The following is a 17398-nucleotide window of genomic DNA, read 5'->3' as shown; positions in this document are numbered from 1 at the left end:
CCTTTTCAAAATTTGCAAACCTTCAGAAAGGTTGCAAAGCTAGCGTAATGAATACCGGTATGACTTTCACCAAGCTCACCAATTAACATTTTGATACACGCACATACTATCATATATTTACATAAATAATTTTTTTGGCTGAACCTCTGAAAGTTGTAGGCATCATGGCAATTCACCCCTAAATACTTAGCATGTAATTCCTATGAACAAGGGTTATCACACTCAAGAAGTTTAATATTGATACTATTTTCTAACATATAGTCCATATTAAAATTGCCCCAACTGTCCCAATTGTGTCCTCTGTGGCTATTTTGTTTTGATCAAGGATCATGCATGTTATGTTACTTCAGTCTCCTTTAGGCCAAACAGCTCCCAGCCTTTGTTTTGCCTAGCATGATACTGACATTTTTAAAGAGTCTGGGCTTTACTTTGTAAAATATGGCTCATTTTAGAAATATGTGATTGTTTCCTCATGTTTCGATTTATGTTAAACATTTTTAGCAGGAATGCAACACAGATGATATATCCTATTCAATGTACCATACCAGGAGATATCTAATATCAGTTTGTTAATCAAGTTTGATCACTTTTAGTGTAATGGGTGTCAACTTAATCACTCAACGGAACTACTTCTCTAAGTGGAGAATCCCTTCCACCACTTACTTACCTTGTTTTGCTCTCTTTTCTAGAGGTATTCACAAATAGCTCCTCAATCTAGACCCTAATTCTTCCCCCAGAGTAGCACAGGCAAATCATCCATATCTCTGTGATAGTGTTTTTAAAGAACACCAAAGATATACTGAGCACATCCAATTCAGCCCTGCTGCTCTCAGTCATAGAATATAAGCCTGATTAATCTTAAACATCAAATTAAATAGACCCTTGGGGGAAAAAAAGCAATTCAGAACCCAAAGAGTTCACATCTCAGTTATTCATAGTCAGAGCCCTGAACAAGCAACTATGCTGAAGCTCACTCATGTGGTGAGGTTGGCAACATTACTCATTAGAGGAAAAGAAGTATAAAGAGTTAATAACGTAGGGGATAAATGTTAACAAACTGAACAAACAAAATCAGAGCATTAGTACACTAAAAATCTAATTGGACTCTTTGTTGAAACATACACAGTAATTTATGTAGTCAATTACATCTTTCTTCTAAGTAATTACATTTCAACATTAGAAATATTTCTATGTAATCGATAAAATTACCAAATTACTGCTTTTATAAGACTGAAAATATCAATGCCAACTCACAATCTTTGATTTGAAGATATCCAGCAGACCTGATAAATGAGTGTACTGATTTGGCACTTTTCGAAGATGAACCATTTCAAAATCAGTTCGGACACCAGGACCCTGACATTCTCCCACATACGTTCTTCGCCATTTCTGATGAATTTGCACGAAGAGTGGCACCTGGCTATAGGGCACAATTAAAAAGGAATAGACTGTAAGTTCACTAAACACTGAATAACTCCTAAATCTCAAGTTTTTCCACTATTACGTTATTTTAATCTCAACTATTTAAAAGCACTAAACAAGGAATACTCCACAGACTTATATTTAAAACAAAAACACTCTTAGTTCCTTTTCTCCTTACACTAATAAACTGAAGAAATTATCACTTAGTGGCACTTTGTAGTCAGAAAACTATTTTAAAATGGCTGAAAGTCATAAAAAAGCAGAATAAAAATTTTCTTGAATAAAAGTGATCCTATCATATGAGGCTTTCCAAGATCATAATAAAACTTGATTCACAGGTATTAAGCAATATAAATTAAACCCACACTAGTGGTGAATTATTTTGTACTTTATCATTTGAAGACATAGTTCTCCTCCTTATTCAAAGACTTCCATAACCGCAAATTAGCCTACTCACTAAAATCTATTTGTAATCTCAAAATCAATACTCGTAGCACTTTCAAAGCATTTGAAGACGTGTGCAGAGAAACAAAAAATTTGAGTTACCTGAATGCATGTTCCTAGCTGAGGCTGAACAAGGCAATGCTCTGTCATCAAGTTTTAAAATTAGATTTTGCACCAAAATTTAAATAAACATTTGGAAGCAAAATACAAAAATAGTACCATTTATTCTCCATTTTAAATATTCATGTAATATTTCAGTAAGTTTCCCTTTAGAAATGCTTTCCCTAAAGGTTTTGTTGAGTGTGTCCTTATACACCTTATTCCAATATAATAATGTACAAGTACTAATCTTAATCATAATCAAAAACCTAACAGTAATCATTTTCCCTCATAAATTATAATTTAGAATAGTTCTTAAACTCAACTCAAGGTTTTTCGAAATGTCCACCTACCAGCCAGTGTTTCCCAAAGCAACAGACACAGAACTCAGAAGAAGATTGCACTTAGATTCACTGAGAACAGCATCATTATTTGCGGCAGGGGCGATCACCACAAACTCTCGGAGTCCATACCTTAAAAAAAAAAAGAAAAGAATAACTGCCATTAAACAGGGGAAAATGTCAGAATACAAAAATTTATTATTTGAGAAACATGAAAAAATTTCCCTGAAGGAAATTAGGCTTGAACTACAGGTCATCCTTTCTTTCTTAAATGGCAACTGAATCTATAACAACCTGTATTTCCTTCATTTGGTGAAAAATTTCCATCATTCATCTACTATTTTCTCTCTATTCTTTACAAATTAGGAGCAGTTTACTGAAATCACAAAGAAAAAACATTAAATAACAGGTTTGTCTTAAAAGTTAGCTTTCAAAAATAAAAGATGAAAGCCAGCACTGACATCTTGCGTTAATTAACAGATAACATTAAGTCCACTAATGTGGAAAGATAAAGTTTAATTGATTCCCTAAATGTCAGGAAAAGAATTATCAGCCATGATGTACTTGTGCTGAGAACATGATTTACTCTAGTATCCTAATTAAGGAATTCTTATACTCTTTTACTCAATAACATATTAGATAGGAATCACAAAATTATCAGAAAATGGCTTACTCTTGCTACGGTATCCCACAGTAATGAAAACTTCTCATTTAGTTGACAAGTCCTTTAAAAACGACAGATTTGTAGCCAAAATTTACAAAAATGTTAAGGTCAAACTGGTGATCTTGCCTCCTGAAAATTCCTACCCTATTCACTCCCCAATGTATTTTTATTTAATAATATTTTTAAAATAAATTTATAAAAGCATTACTCATTTCCCTAATTTATTTTAACTCTATGTAAACAGTTATGAATGCTTATTTTTATGAACATTCTCAAGAAATCCCCCAAAACAGCAATAAAAAAAAAAAGATTTAAAACATTTTAGGGCTTCCCTGGTGGCACAGTGGTTGAGATTCCGCCTGCCGATGCAGGGGACACAGGTTTGTGCCCCGGTTTGGGAAGATCCCACATGCCGCAGAGCGGCTTGGCCCGTGAGCCATGGCCACTGAGCCTGCGCATCCGGAGCCTGTGATCCGCAACAGGAGAGGCCACAACAGTGAGAGGCCCGCGTACAGCAAAAAAAAAAAAAAAAAAAAAATTTTAAAGTCCAACCCATAATCTGTTTACTGTTTAGATGACAAAAATTTATTTCATCTTCTCACCTCACCTCCACCCTCCTACCCCTGAAATCAAAATTAGTTATGTAGAAGCAGCATCAAATACTGTAAAGAACCCAGAGCTGTGATTTTTAAGCTCTAAAGGTCTTTAAATACAGTGTTCTTCTTTCTTGTCTTAATGTCCTTGGAAGAAAGGAAACAAAACAATATTTTGCCTTGGTATCCCCAGGCACTAGAGTGAAACCACTGCCAACAGTTTCTTGGTCATTCTTCCAGAACTATTCCGTCCATCCATTTACTCATCCTATCCTCAAAAAAGATTGCATTATATACACTTTTTGTACCTTCTTTTCAAAAGTTCATCTCCCCTACTGATCAGTACTTTGTTTCCATTACCTGGAATGTTTCCCCTACACTCAACTGCCATCACAGAATAGCAATGGATTCTTATTTTGAAGATTTATCTCAAATACCACCCCATTACCGCTGTTAAATATGCTCTCTTCTTGGATTTCAAATGTATTTTTTCTATTATCATTAAGAGATCAATATATACAAGTGGTTGACAGGTACATGAAAAGATGCTCAACATCACTAATCATCAGGGAAATGTAAATCAAAACCACAATGACAAATCGCCTTATACCTTTTAGAGTGTCTATCATCAAAAAGTAAAGAAAAACAAGGGGTTCCCTGGTGGCGCAGTGGTTAAGAATCCGCCTGCCAATGCAGGGGACATGGGTTCGAGCCCTGGTCCGGGAAGATCCCACATGCCGCGGAGCAACTAAGCCCGCACGCCACAACTACTGAGCCTGCACTCTACGGCCCATGAGACACGATTACTGAGCCCACATGCCACAACTACTGAAGCCCGCGCGCCTAGAGCCCATGCTCTGCAACAAGAGAAACCACTGCAATGAGAAGCCCACGCACCACAAAGAAGAGTAGCTCTCACTCGCCACAACTAGAGAAAGCCTGCAAGAGGCAATGAAGACCCAATGCAACCAAAAATAAATAAATAAAATTTTTAAAAAAAGAAAAACAAGTACTGGCAAGGATATAAAAAAAAGGGAACCCTGGTGGGAATGTAAATTGGTGCAGCCAGCAGGAAAAACAGTATGGAGGTGCCTCCAAAAAATTTTTAAACAGAGCTACCATATGATCCAGCAATTCTATTTCTGGGTGTTTATCCAAAGAAAACAAAAACTAATTCAAAAAGATATATGCACCCCCATGTTCAATGCAGCATTATTTACAATAGCCAAGATATGGAAACAACTTAAGTATCCACTGATGGATGAATGGATTAAAAAAATGTGGTATACATATACAATGGAATATTATTCTGTCATAGGAAAGGATGAAATCTTACCATTTGCAACAACATGGATGGACTTGAGGACATTATGCTAATTGAAACAAGTCAGACAGAGAAAGACAAAATAACATATGATCTCACTTACATATGGAATCAAAAAAAAAAACCAGAAAACAAATGAAAAAAACAAAAAAACCACCTAGGTCATAGATACAGACAACAGATTGTTGGCTCCCAGAGGTGGTGTGTCAGAGGTGTTCAAAATGGGTGAAAGGATCAAAAGGTACAAATTTCCAGTTATAAAGTCAGTTATGGCAATGTAATGTACGGCATGGTGACTACAGTTAATAATACTGTACTGCATATTTGCAAGTTGCTAAGAGAATAAATCTTAAAAGTTCTCATCACAAGAAAAAAAAATTGTTAACTGTGTATGCTAACAGATAATAACAGGACTTACTACGGTGATCGTTTCACAATATATACAAATACCAAAGCATTATGTTGTACACCTGAAACTAACATTATATATCAATTATACTTTACAAAAAAAAGGTTGTTTTTATGCACACTGGCTTTGTCAAGAAACCTGATTACACTTGCTAAGCCTCCTAGTGGCAGTAACGAGGAATTAATTTTTTTTAAAGATCAATATAAATCATTGATTTATTTTCCCTGCTAGAAATACTTGAACCTGAGATCATGCTTTCATCAAGTAAACAAACATTAGGTGGGACCTTTAAAAAATGAGCAAAATCAACAAAACATTAAAATATGGACAAAGGGGGGCTTCCCTGGTGGCGCAGTGGTTGAGAGTCCGCCTGCCGATGCAGGGGACACGGGTTCGTGCCCCAGTCCGGGAAGATCCCACGTGCCACGCAGTGGCTGGGCCCATGAGCCATGGCCGCTGAGCCTGAGCGTCCAGAGCCTGTGCTCCGCAACGGAAGAGGCCACAACAGTGAGAGTCCCACGTCCCGCAAAAAAAAAAAAAAAAAGGACAAAGGATTTCAATAGACATTACTCTGAAGAAGATATACAAATTGCAAATAAGCACATGAAAAGATGTAGCCAACATTACTAATTATTAGGGAAATGTAAATCAAAACCACAAGATACTACTTCACATCTATTAGAATGGCTATCATTAAAAAAGTAAAACAGGGCTTCCCTGGTGGCGCAGTGGTTGAGAGTCCGCCTGCCGATGCAGGGGACGCAGGTTCGTGCCCCAGTCTGGGAAGATCCCACATGCCGCGGAGCAGCTGGGCCCGTGAGCCATGGCCGCTGAGCCTGCACATATGGAGCCTGTGCTCCGCAACAGGAGAGGCCACAGCAGTGAGAGGCCCGCGTACCACAAAGAAAAGCAAAACAACGCAGAAAACAAGTATTGACATGGATATGGAAAAATCAGAATGCTTGAGCATGACTGGTGGAAATGCTAAATGGTACAGCTGCTATGGAAAAGAACACAGTGGTTCTTCAAAAATTTAAAACACAGGATGACCAGCAATTCCACATCTGGACCAATACCCAAAAGAATTAAAAGCAGAGACTCAAAACAGACATTTGAACACCCATGTTCACAGCGGCATTATCCACAACAGTCAAAAGGTGGAAACAAACCAACTGTCAATTAACAGATGAATGGATAAACAAAATGTGGGACATACATACAATGAAATATTATTCATCCTTAAAAGGAAAGACATTCTACATACTACAACACAGATGAAATTTGAAGACATTATGTTAAGTGAAATAAGCCAGTCACAAAAGGATAAATATTTTATGATTCTACTTATATGAGGTACATAGAGTAGTCAAACTCATAGAGGCAGAAAGTAGAATGGTACTTAGCAGGGGCTAGAGTAGGAAGGAATGGGGAGTTACTGTTTAATGAATACAGAGTTTCAATATGGGAAAATGAAAAAGTTCCGAAGATGGACAGTGGTGACAGCTGCAAAAAATTTGAAAGTACTTAACACCACTGAATGGTACACTTAAAAATGGTTAAAGTGGTAAATTTTATTGTGTGTCACAATAAAAATTTAAGAATAAGCAAAACTAATATATATTTCCAATAATGAAAAATATAAATGGCTAATAATTCTATTAAAAGATTTTCAACCTCAACAGTGACTAGGTAAATGAAACAAGATATCACAACCTAGGGGCTTCCCTGGCGGCGCAGTGGTTGAGAGTCTGCCTGCCAATGCAGGAGACACGGGTTCAAGCCCTGGTCTGGGAGGATCCCACATGCCGTGGAGCAACTGGGCCCGTGAGTCACAACTACTGAGCCTGCGTGTCTGGAACCTCTGCTCTGCAACAAGAGAGGCCACAACAGTGAGAGGCCTGCGCACCGCAATGAAGAGTGGCCCCCACTCACCACAACTAGAGAAAGCCCTCGCACAGAAATGAAGACCCAACACAGCAAAAAATAAATAATAAATAAATAAATCACTTAAAAAAAAAAGATATCACAACCTATTAAATCTGCAAAAAATATAAAACACTGATAAGATCCAGTGTTGGCAAGAGTTTGGGATATGCCACACAGGTGGTGGTATAAACTCTTAAAACATTTCCATAGGACAAAAAGGTAAAATTTATCAATATTTAAAATTCATAAAATTTGGGCTTCCCTGGTGGCACAGTGGTTGAGAGTCTGCCTGCCGATTCAGGGGACATGGGCTCGGGCCCCAGTCTGGGAAGATCCCACATGCCACAGAGCAGCTGTGCCCGTGAGCCATGGCCGCTGAGCCTGCGCATCTGGAGCCTGTACTCCGCAACGGGAGGGGCCACAGCAGTGAGAGGCCCGCGTACAGCCCAAAAAAAAAAAGAAAAAAATCACAAAATTTGCATTATATCTCTATATCTATGCTACAAAAACATTCATACAAATGCACAAAGATATATGTACAATGAACTTCATTATAATAGTTTAATTGTGAAAAACCAGAAACAACTTTAAGCTCCTTCAACAGAGAAATGGGTAATTACAGTACCTCCCTATACTAGGAAAAATTTAAGTCATTAAAAAAATAAATCTGAACTTAATGATATAAGGCTATATGAAATGCTGAGAAAAAAGAAATATTTATCACAACAATACGTATAGTAAAATCCATATTAAAAAATTCCCCAATGCACAAAAATACATATACATATATCTCACATATTCATAAAAAGTATATGATGGATATAACACACATTTCACATGGTTTTGTGCTTGGTTATCCAAAATTAAGAAAGCATGAGATGTTTTAGCCCACATTTTTGAATATGTGGAAAAGGGAAGGATGTGGAGGAGAGAGTGGGAAAAGTGAAGGGGGAATGTGATGTAAGATAATGAATTTCATTAATAAATCTTTATATTTCCTACAACTTCTACTTTAGCGATTTAAATTTATTCGGACCTCAAATGCATCAACATAAAAAATAAAAATCCCACTATGGCAATACTTAATAATACAGTTGTTTTATCTAACAAATTACATATGTATACTAAATACTAAGTTTAAATATAAATGAGCCTTAGCATCACACCCTCCAATTGAGAAAGACAGGACAATCTACCACTCACTTTAGTCTCTTTTGTTTTGAAATGGCTTTTTCTTTCTTGCTTGCTACAATTTTAAAATCCTTACATGTATTACTTTAGAAAGAAATATATTCAGAGCCTCTTCAAACAGTATAAAGAATATATGCATAAAATAATGGATCACCAAAAACGGTGGTGATAAACAACGACAAAACCATTTCTTAGACGTATTTAAATCCCTAGCATCTACAAAAGTAACTTAGAGGGGCTTCCCTGGTGGCGCAGTAGTTGAGAGTCCGCCTGCCGATGCAGGGGACACGGGTGGGTGCCGCGGTCCGGGAAGATCCCACGTGCCGCAGAGCGGCTGGGCCTGTGAGCCGTGGCCGCTGAGCCTGCTCGCCCGGAGCCTGTGCTCCGCAACAGGAGAGGCCACAGCGGTGAGAGTACCGCAAGAAAAAAAAAAAAAAAAAGGTGAGAAAATGGAAGTGTTCAATAAACAACTGCTTTTTTTCAATGTTCTCCCCCACTGATCCTTCAATACTGCATTCTGTATCTTTAATTTATAATCTACTATAACCTAGCAGGACCCTCTGGGCCCTTCCTGGAACAGGACTCCCACCCATGTCCTCTGCCTACTTTCTGTCTGTAGAAAAACTTTACTCAAAGAATAAACTTAATCAGAGAAGTGAGAAAATGCAGAAAGGAAAATAGTCAAGCAAGATAAAATAGTAATAGTTTAGCCATAAACAAAGTCAAGGACCTTTAATTCCTCAAGGGAGGAGGAATTAAATATTCTGAGCCACATCCTTTGAGCTGTTTTGAAGATACTGAAACCCCCACCAGGTGGGAGAAGTTAACTGTCTGCGGCCATGTAGGGCCCAGACTGGTTGGAAACAGCAGGTTGATGATGCTGACTTCCAATTACCTCACTACCAAACCCATCAGAAGAATATCCACAAGCTGATCACACACCCCACAAACCACCCCCTCCCTCATCCTGTCTTTATAAACCTTTCCTTGAAAGCCTTCGGGTCTTTTAAGCACTGGCTGCCCTAGACTCCTTGCTTGGCTCCCTGCAATAAATGCTGCACTTTCCTTCACCACAACCCAGTGTCAGTAGACTGGCTTGCCTGCACACAGGCAAATGGACCCAAGTCTGGTTCAGTAACACTGCTAGGTTAATTTTGGTAAAATCTAGCAATTTTATACAACATAGCTCCATTTCTTCCCCTCTTTGTGCAATATTGTCATATATATTATGGATACATGTTACAAACCCAACAATACAGTGCTATAATTATTGCTTAAGCAAACTTATGTTTTAAAAAAATAGGAGAATATATCTTTTGTATTTATTAGGGAATTTCCAATGCTCTTCATTTCTTCCCGTGGATCCGCGTTACTGCTTTCTTTAATACTGCCAGTAAGGCGGGTGAGCCTACAATGAATTCTCTCAGGCTTTGTTTATATGACAATGTTGTTATTTCACATTTATTTTCCTTTTTTTAATAAATTTATTTATTTTTGGCTGTGTTGGGTCCTCATTGTACACTGCACGTGGGCTCTCTCTAGTTGCGGCGAGCAGAGGCCACTCTTCGTTGCGGTGTGTGGGCTTCTCATTGCAGTGGCTTCTCTTGTTGTGGAGCACAGGCTCCAGGAACGCAGGCTTCAGTAGTTATGGCACACAGGCTCAGTAGTTGTGGCTCACGGGCTCTAGAGCACAGGCTCAGCAGTTGTGTCGCACGGGCTTAGCTGCTCCGGGCATGTGGGATCCTCCCGGACCAGGGATCGAACCCGTGTCCCCTGCGTTGGCAGGCAGATTCTCAACCACTGCACCACCAGGGAAGCCCCCTCACCTTTATTTTTGAAAGTTAGTTTTGGTGGCTATAGAATTCCTGGTTGATAGTTTTTTCTGTTTCAGCACTCTGAATATGTCACTGTACTGCCCTCTGACTCCCACTGCTTTTAATGAGAAGTCAGCAAGCAGTATTGTCCTCTTGTACATGATGAGTCATTTTTCCCTTGCTGTTTTTGATTCTCTTTCTCTTTGGGTTTCAGCAAGTTGACTAGAATGTATCTAGGTGTGGTTCTCTTTTGTGTTTATCCTACTTGGAGTTCACTGAGATTCTAGGGTCCCTGAGGAATTTTTTTTTTTTCTCCATCATACCTGGGAAGTTTTCAGCCATTATTTCTGAAATAATATTTTCTGCCCTCTTCTTTCTCTTCAACTGGGATTCCCATTACAGTATACTTTGGAACAATGATACTGACCCATGCATCTCTAAAGTTCTGTTCATCTTTCTCTAATTTTTTCTTTTATTCTTTGGATTGGATAATTTCTATTCATCTTTCAAATCCACCAACTCTTTATTCTGCTATCTCAGATCTGCTTTTGAGTATATCTGGTCAAAGTTTATTTCAGCTATCCTTTACAACTCTAGGAATTTCCATTTGGTTCTTTATTATAATTTCTATTTATTGAGGCTTCCTATTTGACTCATTGTTAGTCTATTTTTAATTCTTTCGATACAGTTCCTTTAATTCTTTGAACACACTTATAAGTGATTTGAAGTTATTGCTGCATCCAACCTCTGGACCCAATAAAGAGTCCATTTCTACCGGCTGTTTTTTTCTACTTACACGTGTCACACTTCCCTGTGTGACCTTGCAAATCTATTAATTTGTGGTTGAAAATTACATTTAGATAACATATTGTAGTAAAATCAGGTCCTGCTTAACTTTCTGCTGGTTGTTAGTTTCTTTTTTGTTTGTTTGTATTTAGTAAATTGCAGACTACAACTGTGCAATCTGTATTCCCCAAAGTATTGTTACTTATGTCTCTATTCAGTAATCTTATTTTTTTAGCCTGGCTCCCTAGGGGCTACCCCTTGTCTGTATAGCTTAGTGGTAAATCAGTAATTTGGGCACAGATTGTGGTCAAATAGCTGAGCCCATAACGCTTTCCTTCTGCTGACTGATCTGTGTGTCCAGGTTGGGGAATGCATATAAAGTTGCAACCAGTTCTCAAGTTAGGGCTCTCTTGGGTCTTCCATGCACACATGTAGTTTTCCTATCATACAGGGATGTGTATACAGAGTGTATCCAGCTCTACTATGGCTTTCATACGGGATCTCCCTGTTACATTTCTGAATAATCCACCACTGGCTTTGGACTAGGTATGGAACCTTGACCTAGCAAAGGTACAGGGTTTCCCCATCCATTCTCAATTGAGTCTGCTACTTTTAGTAGGCAAAGCCACAGGCTTTTGCCCTCCACCCAGAATCAAATCTGCCCATCTGGCAATAGAGCTTATGGTTTTCATGGCCAACCTAGACTGGAAAGCTACAGTTCTCATCAACAGACTGGGGAGAAGAGGGGGAGGTGACAGAAACAGCAACGGGCAAAAGGGCCAGAGGTTCCCTCTACTCTTACCTAAGCTCTAGCAGTTGTTCAAGAATAAATGCTCCTAAATTTGCCTCTAGTGCCTTGAAATGGTTGTTTTGATTATTTTTTTTTCCAGTTTCATACTTTTTTTTTTTCACACTTTTTTTTTCCAGAGAGGAATTGACAATTCTTCATGTCACAGTTACCGGAAGTCCTCTAAACGTTTGCTTCTGAAAGAATAAGAACATTTTACAGGTCCTTAGGGCTAAATACCATTCTTTCAAAACTATCAGGTTGTTTTACACGTATCTCTTTCTAGGACTAGAAAAAAAATACATTAAAATCACAAATATGAATCTTTTTTTAAAAAGCTATTGTAATTATTCAACTACACAGCTGACAGATTTCTTATGGACTGTTGCTTACTCTGTTGCTGTTTCTTTGTGGTGACCAATGAAGTGTGATTGAAGGTGAAAGTCCAAAGACCAGTCTAGACAAAGGCAAAATCAGAGACAAAAATCTATCCTCAGTTAAATCTAGCTGTACTTTCAGTTTATTTTTCTAATCTCAGTGAAGTCTCCTCAGGCATGTAACATTTATGCTCTCACTTTTTGTATTATTTTCATATAGCTGCTATAACAAATTACCACCAACTTGGCAGCTTAGAAAAACACAAATTTATTATCTTACAGTTCTATAAGTTAGAAGTCTGACGCAAGTCTCACCAGGCTAAGTCAAGGTGTCAGCAAGGCTATATTCCTTCTGGAGACTCTAAGGGAGAATCCATTCCTTGCCTTTCCCAGTTTCTAGGGGCTACCTTCATTCCTTGGCTCATGACCTTCTTCCATCTTCAAATCCAAGAACAGCAGGCCAAGTTATTCTCACATCACAACACTCTGACACTATCTTCTGCCTCTTTTTTCTACTTTTAAGAACTCTTGTGATTATACTCAGCCCACCCAGATAACCCAGGAAAAATCTCCCCATCTTAAAATCAGCTGATTAGCAACCCTAATTCCATCTGCTCTCTTGATTCCTTCTTGCCACATAACCTATACTCACATGTTCTAGGATGTGGACATCTTTAGGAGGTACAGAGGTTCATTATCCTGGCCACCACACCCTCTGCTCAAAAAGTATCTCATAAATTTACCTTTGGACATAAATGTCTGCTAAGGCTAATGTCTGTGCCATTTCTAGGGCTAATTTTCTTTTAATAAGTAACAAATAATGAAGGGAATAAATCTCTAACGATGATTTCAGGATCAGGCCATTAGAAGGTATTTAAAGGATAGGTTATATAAGGAGGCAGAGAGAATCAGCCAACAGATCACATCATTAAGAACAGTTACCTTGCCTAGACTATAAAACTTGATCGTGAAACTGTAAACAAGCCTTTGTGTCCCTGTTTTTTGAAGCAAGAGGCTTTTGCTTTAGTCTCCCGGACCTCCCCTGAATCTCAAAAGGCTGGCTCAAGAGTTAATTATTAGGAAACGTAAGGATGTAGAAACAAAGCAAAGATGTTGGGCCAAGAAACTGGTAACAATTTAGATTATAAATCAGCCATATAGCAGAGTCACTGAACTCCCAGTTCCCTGAAAGATATAAAGGTCTGACACACATTCCTAACTTGTTTTTACAGAAACCAGACCCCCACCAGATGAAAACTGCCGACCCCAAGCACAAAGACCCCAAACTGGTTGGAGCCAGAAGACTGATGATGTGCGAAACTTCACCTTGATGCCAACCAGTCCAAGAACAGAGTACAAGCTGATCATGGACCATGTGGTGCCTTGGAAAACCCTTCCGTGAAAGCCATCGCAGAGTTGGGTCTTTTGAGCATGAGCTGCCCGTTCTCCTTGCTCGGTACATTGCAATAAATGATGCACTTTACTTCACCACAACGCGGTTTTAGTTGATTGGCTGTGCTGTGCAGACCCAAGTCCAGGTTCAGCAGCAATCATGCCCATATATCTTCTTGAGACCAGTTTTATAAAATATCCTTTAAAAAGTTAAACAGGCTTAAAGCTAATCTGGCATGTGCCTGATATAAAAACTGAAACTAGGATATATCAAAATAGGTGTAGATTGATAAAATTAAACCATCAAAATTCAGCATTTGACATAAATGTTCTATTTTCTAAAGATTAATAGAATCTTTAATAGATTAATAGAATTTTGATTAATCATATGTTAAGTTTTTCTCATTCTGACAGGGTCAATCTTTACTAACTGTATTATGTATGGTATAAATATTTTGCATAGTACCTCAAATTTTCAGTGTCTGCTTTATTAACTTTAGTTCAATTAAAAGAATGAAATATTTATAGGTGAAAATTTCTGTGTATCTTATTCTTCAGTTGCTAAGAACCATGGTGATTAATTTGTATCCTTGAAAATTTTAAGAATTTTTATTTTTAACAATTATAATTTTAAAATTCTGTAAAAAAACATAAGTATGCGAACATTATGAAATCTTCTTAAGATGCCCAGTTCACATTAGGCTCCAAATACACAGACACCACCTCATCTTTTGCCATTCTCCACACTCAGCTGCCATACTCCAGGCTTACCAAACTACTCGCAGGTTTCAAGTTCATTTAGGCATCATCACGTCTACTGATGCTCTTCTTCGGCCTTGAATATCTTTTCATCTAACTTCACCTGGCTTATTCTCACTTGCCTTGCAGGATTCAGGTAAGGCATCACCTCTTCTGGAAACATTTTCCTGACTTGATCCGTCTAGAAAGGCAGTATCTCCTATGAGTTTGCATCAAGCCCTGTGCTGCCCTCCATGAGAGCACTTACCAACAGTGTTGCCATTTGTTCCCTTGTCTCTATCCCTCTTCTAATCCCAAAGCTCACTGAGGCACGGACCACATTTTATCTTTCATATCCCAGTACCTGGCTCATAGTAAGTGTTTAAAAAGAATGTTTGCTGAATAAAAGAAAACACACATACTTTTAATATGTCTAATTTTCAAATAGTTCTCAAAAGATGGTTGTTGGTCTTCTAACCTTTAAGTAAAATCAAATTTAAAAAATGGAAGTGATACAGCAGATTGACATGACACAGGTCCTCCTTCCCCCCAAACACACCAAAATACCTAGTAAGACATGATAATGTTTTTGAAATACACAGCTGAACTTGAAAGAATAAAGAGGAGATTCCTGAGTCACAGAAACAAAGAGGGAACTGAATGGCAGAAGTAAGCATGCAAAGGTGACTCTGAAAAAAACCAGGGGATTATCAACTCTGGATATAGGCCCTCACAGCTAGGGACTAGGGATTGGGATTTTACAGGATAAGCCTTTCAGATGCTAAAAGCCTATTAGTATGGCTCACAAAGCTGTCTGCAAAACTGAAGGTGCTTTGATAGACTAGACAGAGAGTGATGGAAGAAAAGTGCGTTTATGTCTGAGAATACCACATATTTAGCTTAGCTAAATTCACATAAATAATATGAATTATATCACTCTGAGACTGATACGGTATAACCAGCCCAACGGAAGCTGTCTTTGGCATGTATCCAGGCTAGGTTATGTCTGAATCGCCCGAGCCTCATAATAAATATAAATAAGGCTAGGTCTCGAAACTATGCTTCCAAAAGTATAATATGACTCAGATATTGGCATCCCTTGCTTATGAGGGACTGAGAGTAAGAAGCTGCATATTTTTTCTGATGATGTTACCAATCTCTCTACAAAGTACCCTAAACACATCAGTTTCCTTCTGTATCCTTTATATTTAATCAAGCATTGTCTGTGCACGGACTTTCCATCAATCCAAATCAGTACACAGGTTGTAACGTTCTGAATGGCCCCTCAGGGATATGGGTGCACATGAGGCAAGGAACTGGAACTACGACTTCTCCTTAAGGCCTGGATCTTAGAAGAGACTGCCACCTCAATAAAACAACTTCAGGCCCAGATGGTTTCAATGGCAAATTCTACCTAATATTAAAGAAGATAACATCAATTTTACACAGTTTCTTCCAGAAAACAGAAGTGAACAAAATACTTCCCAATTTATGTTATGAGGCCAGCATTTCTCTGACATCAAAATCAAAATATAGGAAAACTAAAGACCAATATTTCTTATTAACACAGACACTAAAGTCCTCAACCAAATACCTGCATATCAAATTCAGCAATGCATATAAGCACAAATACAAATTACACCACGAAGATGCTGAAGTAGAGTTCATCTTGCGATGCAAAGCTAAAAAGCTATCTACCAAAATCAACCAATGTAATCACCATATTAAAAATCTACAGAAGAAACAAACAGGGACTTCCCTGGTGGCACAGTGATTAAGAATCCGCCTGCCAATGCAGGGGACACAGGTTCGAGCCCTGGTCCGGAAAGATCCCACATGCCACAGAGCAACTAAGCCCGTGCGCCACAGCTACTGAGCCTGCGCTCTAGAGCCTGAGAGCCACAACTACTGAGCCCACGAGTCACAACTACTGAAGCGCGTGCGCCTAGAGCCCATGCTCCGCAACAAGAGAAGCCACCACAATGAGAAGCCCACGCATCACAACGAAGAGTAGCCCCCTCTCACCACAACTGGAGAAAGCCCGCGCACAGCAACAAAGACCCAACACAGCCAAATAATAATAAAAGAAACAAGAAACAAATGATATCAATTCAAGCAGAAAATGCACTTGACAAAATTCAACATCCATTCATATAAAAGCGCTCAGCGTACTAGAAATAGAACATTCTCAACCTAATAAAGAGCATCTATGAAAAAACTACACCTAACATATTTAATAGTAAAAGACTAAAGGCTTTCCCTCTGAGATTAGGAGCAAGACAAAGACGTCCACTCTCATCATTCCTATTCAGTATTTTACTGGAGCCTTAGCCAGTTTAAAAGGCAAGGAAAGGCTTCCCTGGTGGTGCAGTGGTTGAGAGTCCGCCTGCCGATGCAGGGGACACGGGTTCGTGCCCCCGTCCAGGAAGATCCCACATGCCGCGGAGCGGCTAGGCCCATGAGCAATGGCCGCTGAGTCTGCGCGTCTGGAGCCTGTGCTCCACAATGGGAGAGGCCACAACAGTGACAGGCCCGCGTACCGCAAAAAAAAAAAAAAAAAAAAAAAAGGCAAGGAGAAAAACAGACCCAGAGATTGGAAAGGAAGAAATAAAACTACCCCTATGCACAGACAACATGACTGTTTACAAAGAAAATCCAAAAGACATCACAAAACTCCTCCGAGAACTAATAACTGAATTTAGTAAGGTCATGGGATATAAGGTCAATGCACAAAAATTAGTCATATTCCTACATACTAGTAACAAAGAGCTGGATATGAAAAATGTTTAAATAATACCATTACAATAGCTCCTTTTAAAAAAGCAGTAATTAGATACAAATCTAACAAAACATATACAGGATCTGTCTGCTGAAATCAAAGAAGACCTAAATAATTGGAGAGACCATGATCATAAAACGGAAGACTTAGCATAGTAAACATACCAATTCTCCACCAAACTGATCTACAGACTCAAAGCAATTCCAATCAAAATTCTAACAGGACTTTCTGTAGACATAGATAAACCAATTCTAAAATTTAAATAGAAAAGCAAAGGAACTAGAGTAGCCAAAACAACTTTGAAAATTTTAA

At 38.5% G+C, this 17398-nt stretch overlaps 1 protein-coding gene across 2 annotated transcripts in view; it reads right to left on the bottom strand.

The window, feature by feature from the left end:
* RAB3GAP1 (RAB3 GTPase activating protein catalytic subunit 1) overlaps window positions 1–17398 on the bottom strand; it is a 125230-nt gene that overhangs the window by 52892 nt on the left and 54940 nt on the right. For both annotated transcript variants that reach the window (XM_065880305.1, XM_065880304.1), the window contains exons 6-7: window positions 2319–2438; window positions 1255–1420 (exon numbers count right to left, since the gene is read on the bottom strand). In XM_065880305.1, coding sequence (XP_065736377.1) covers window positions 1255–1420; window positions 2319–2438 — 286 coding nt within the window. The remainder of the gene's footprint in view (window positions 1–1254; window positions 1421–2318; window positions 2439–17398) is intronic.

The sequence above is a fragment of the Phocoena phocoena genome, chromosome 7, assembly GCF_963924675.1.
Source record: "Phocoena phocoena chromosome 7, mPhoPho1.1, whole genome shotgun sequence".
NCBI classification, from domain to species: Eukaryota; Metazoa; Chordata; class Mammalia; order Artiodactyla; family Phocoenidae; genus Phocoena; species Phocoena phocoena.
The sequence above is the reverse complement of the archived record's forward strand: the minus strand, read 5'-3'. Positions and strand labels throughout refer to the sequence as shown.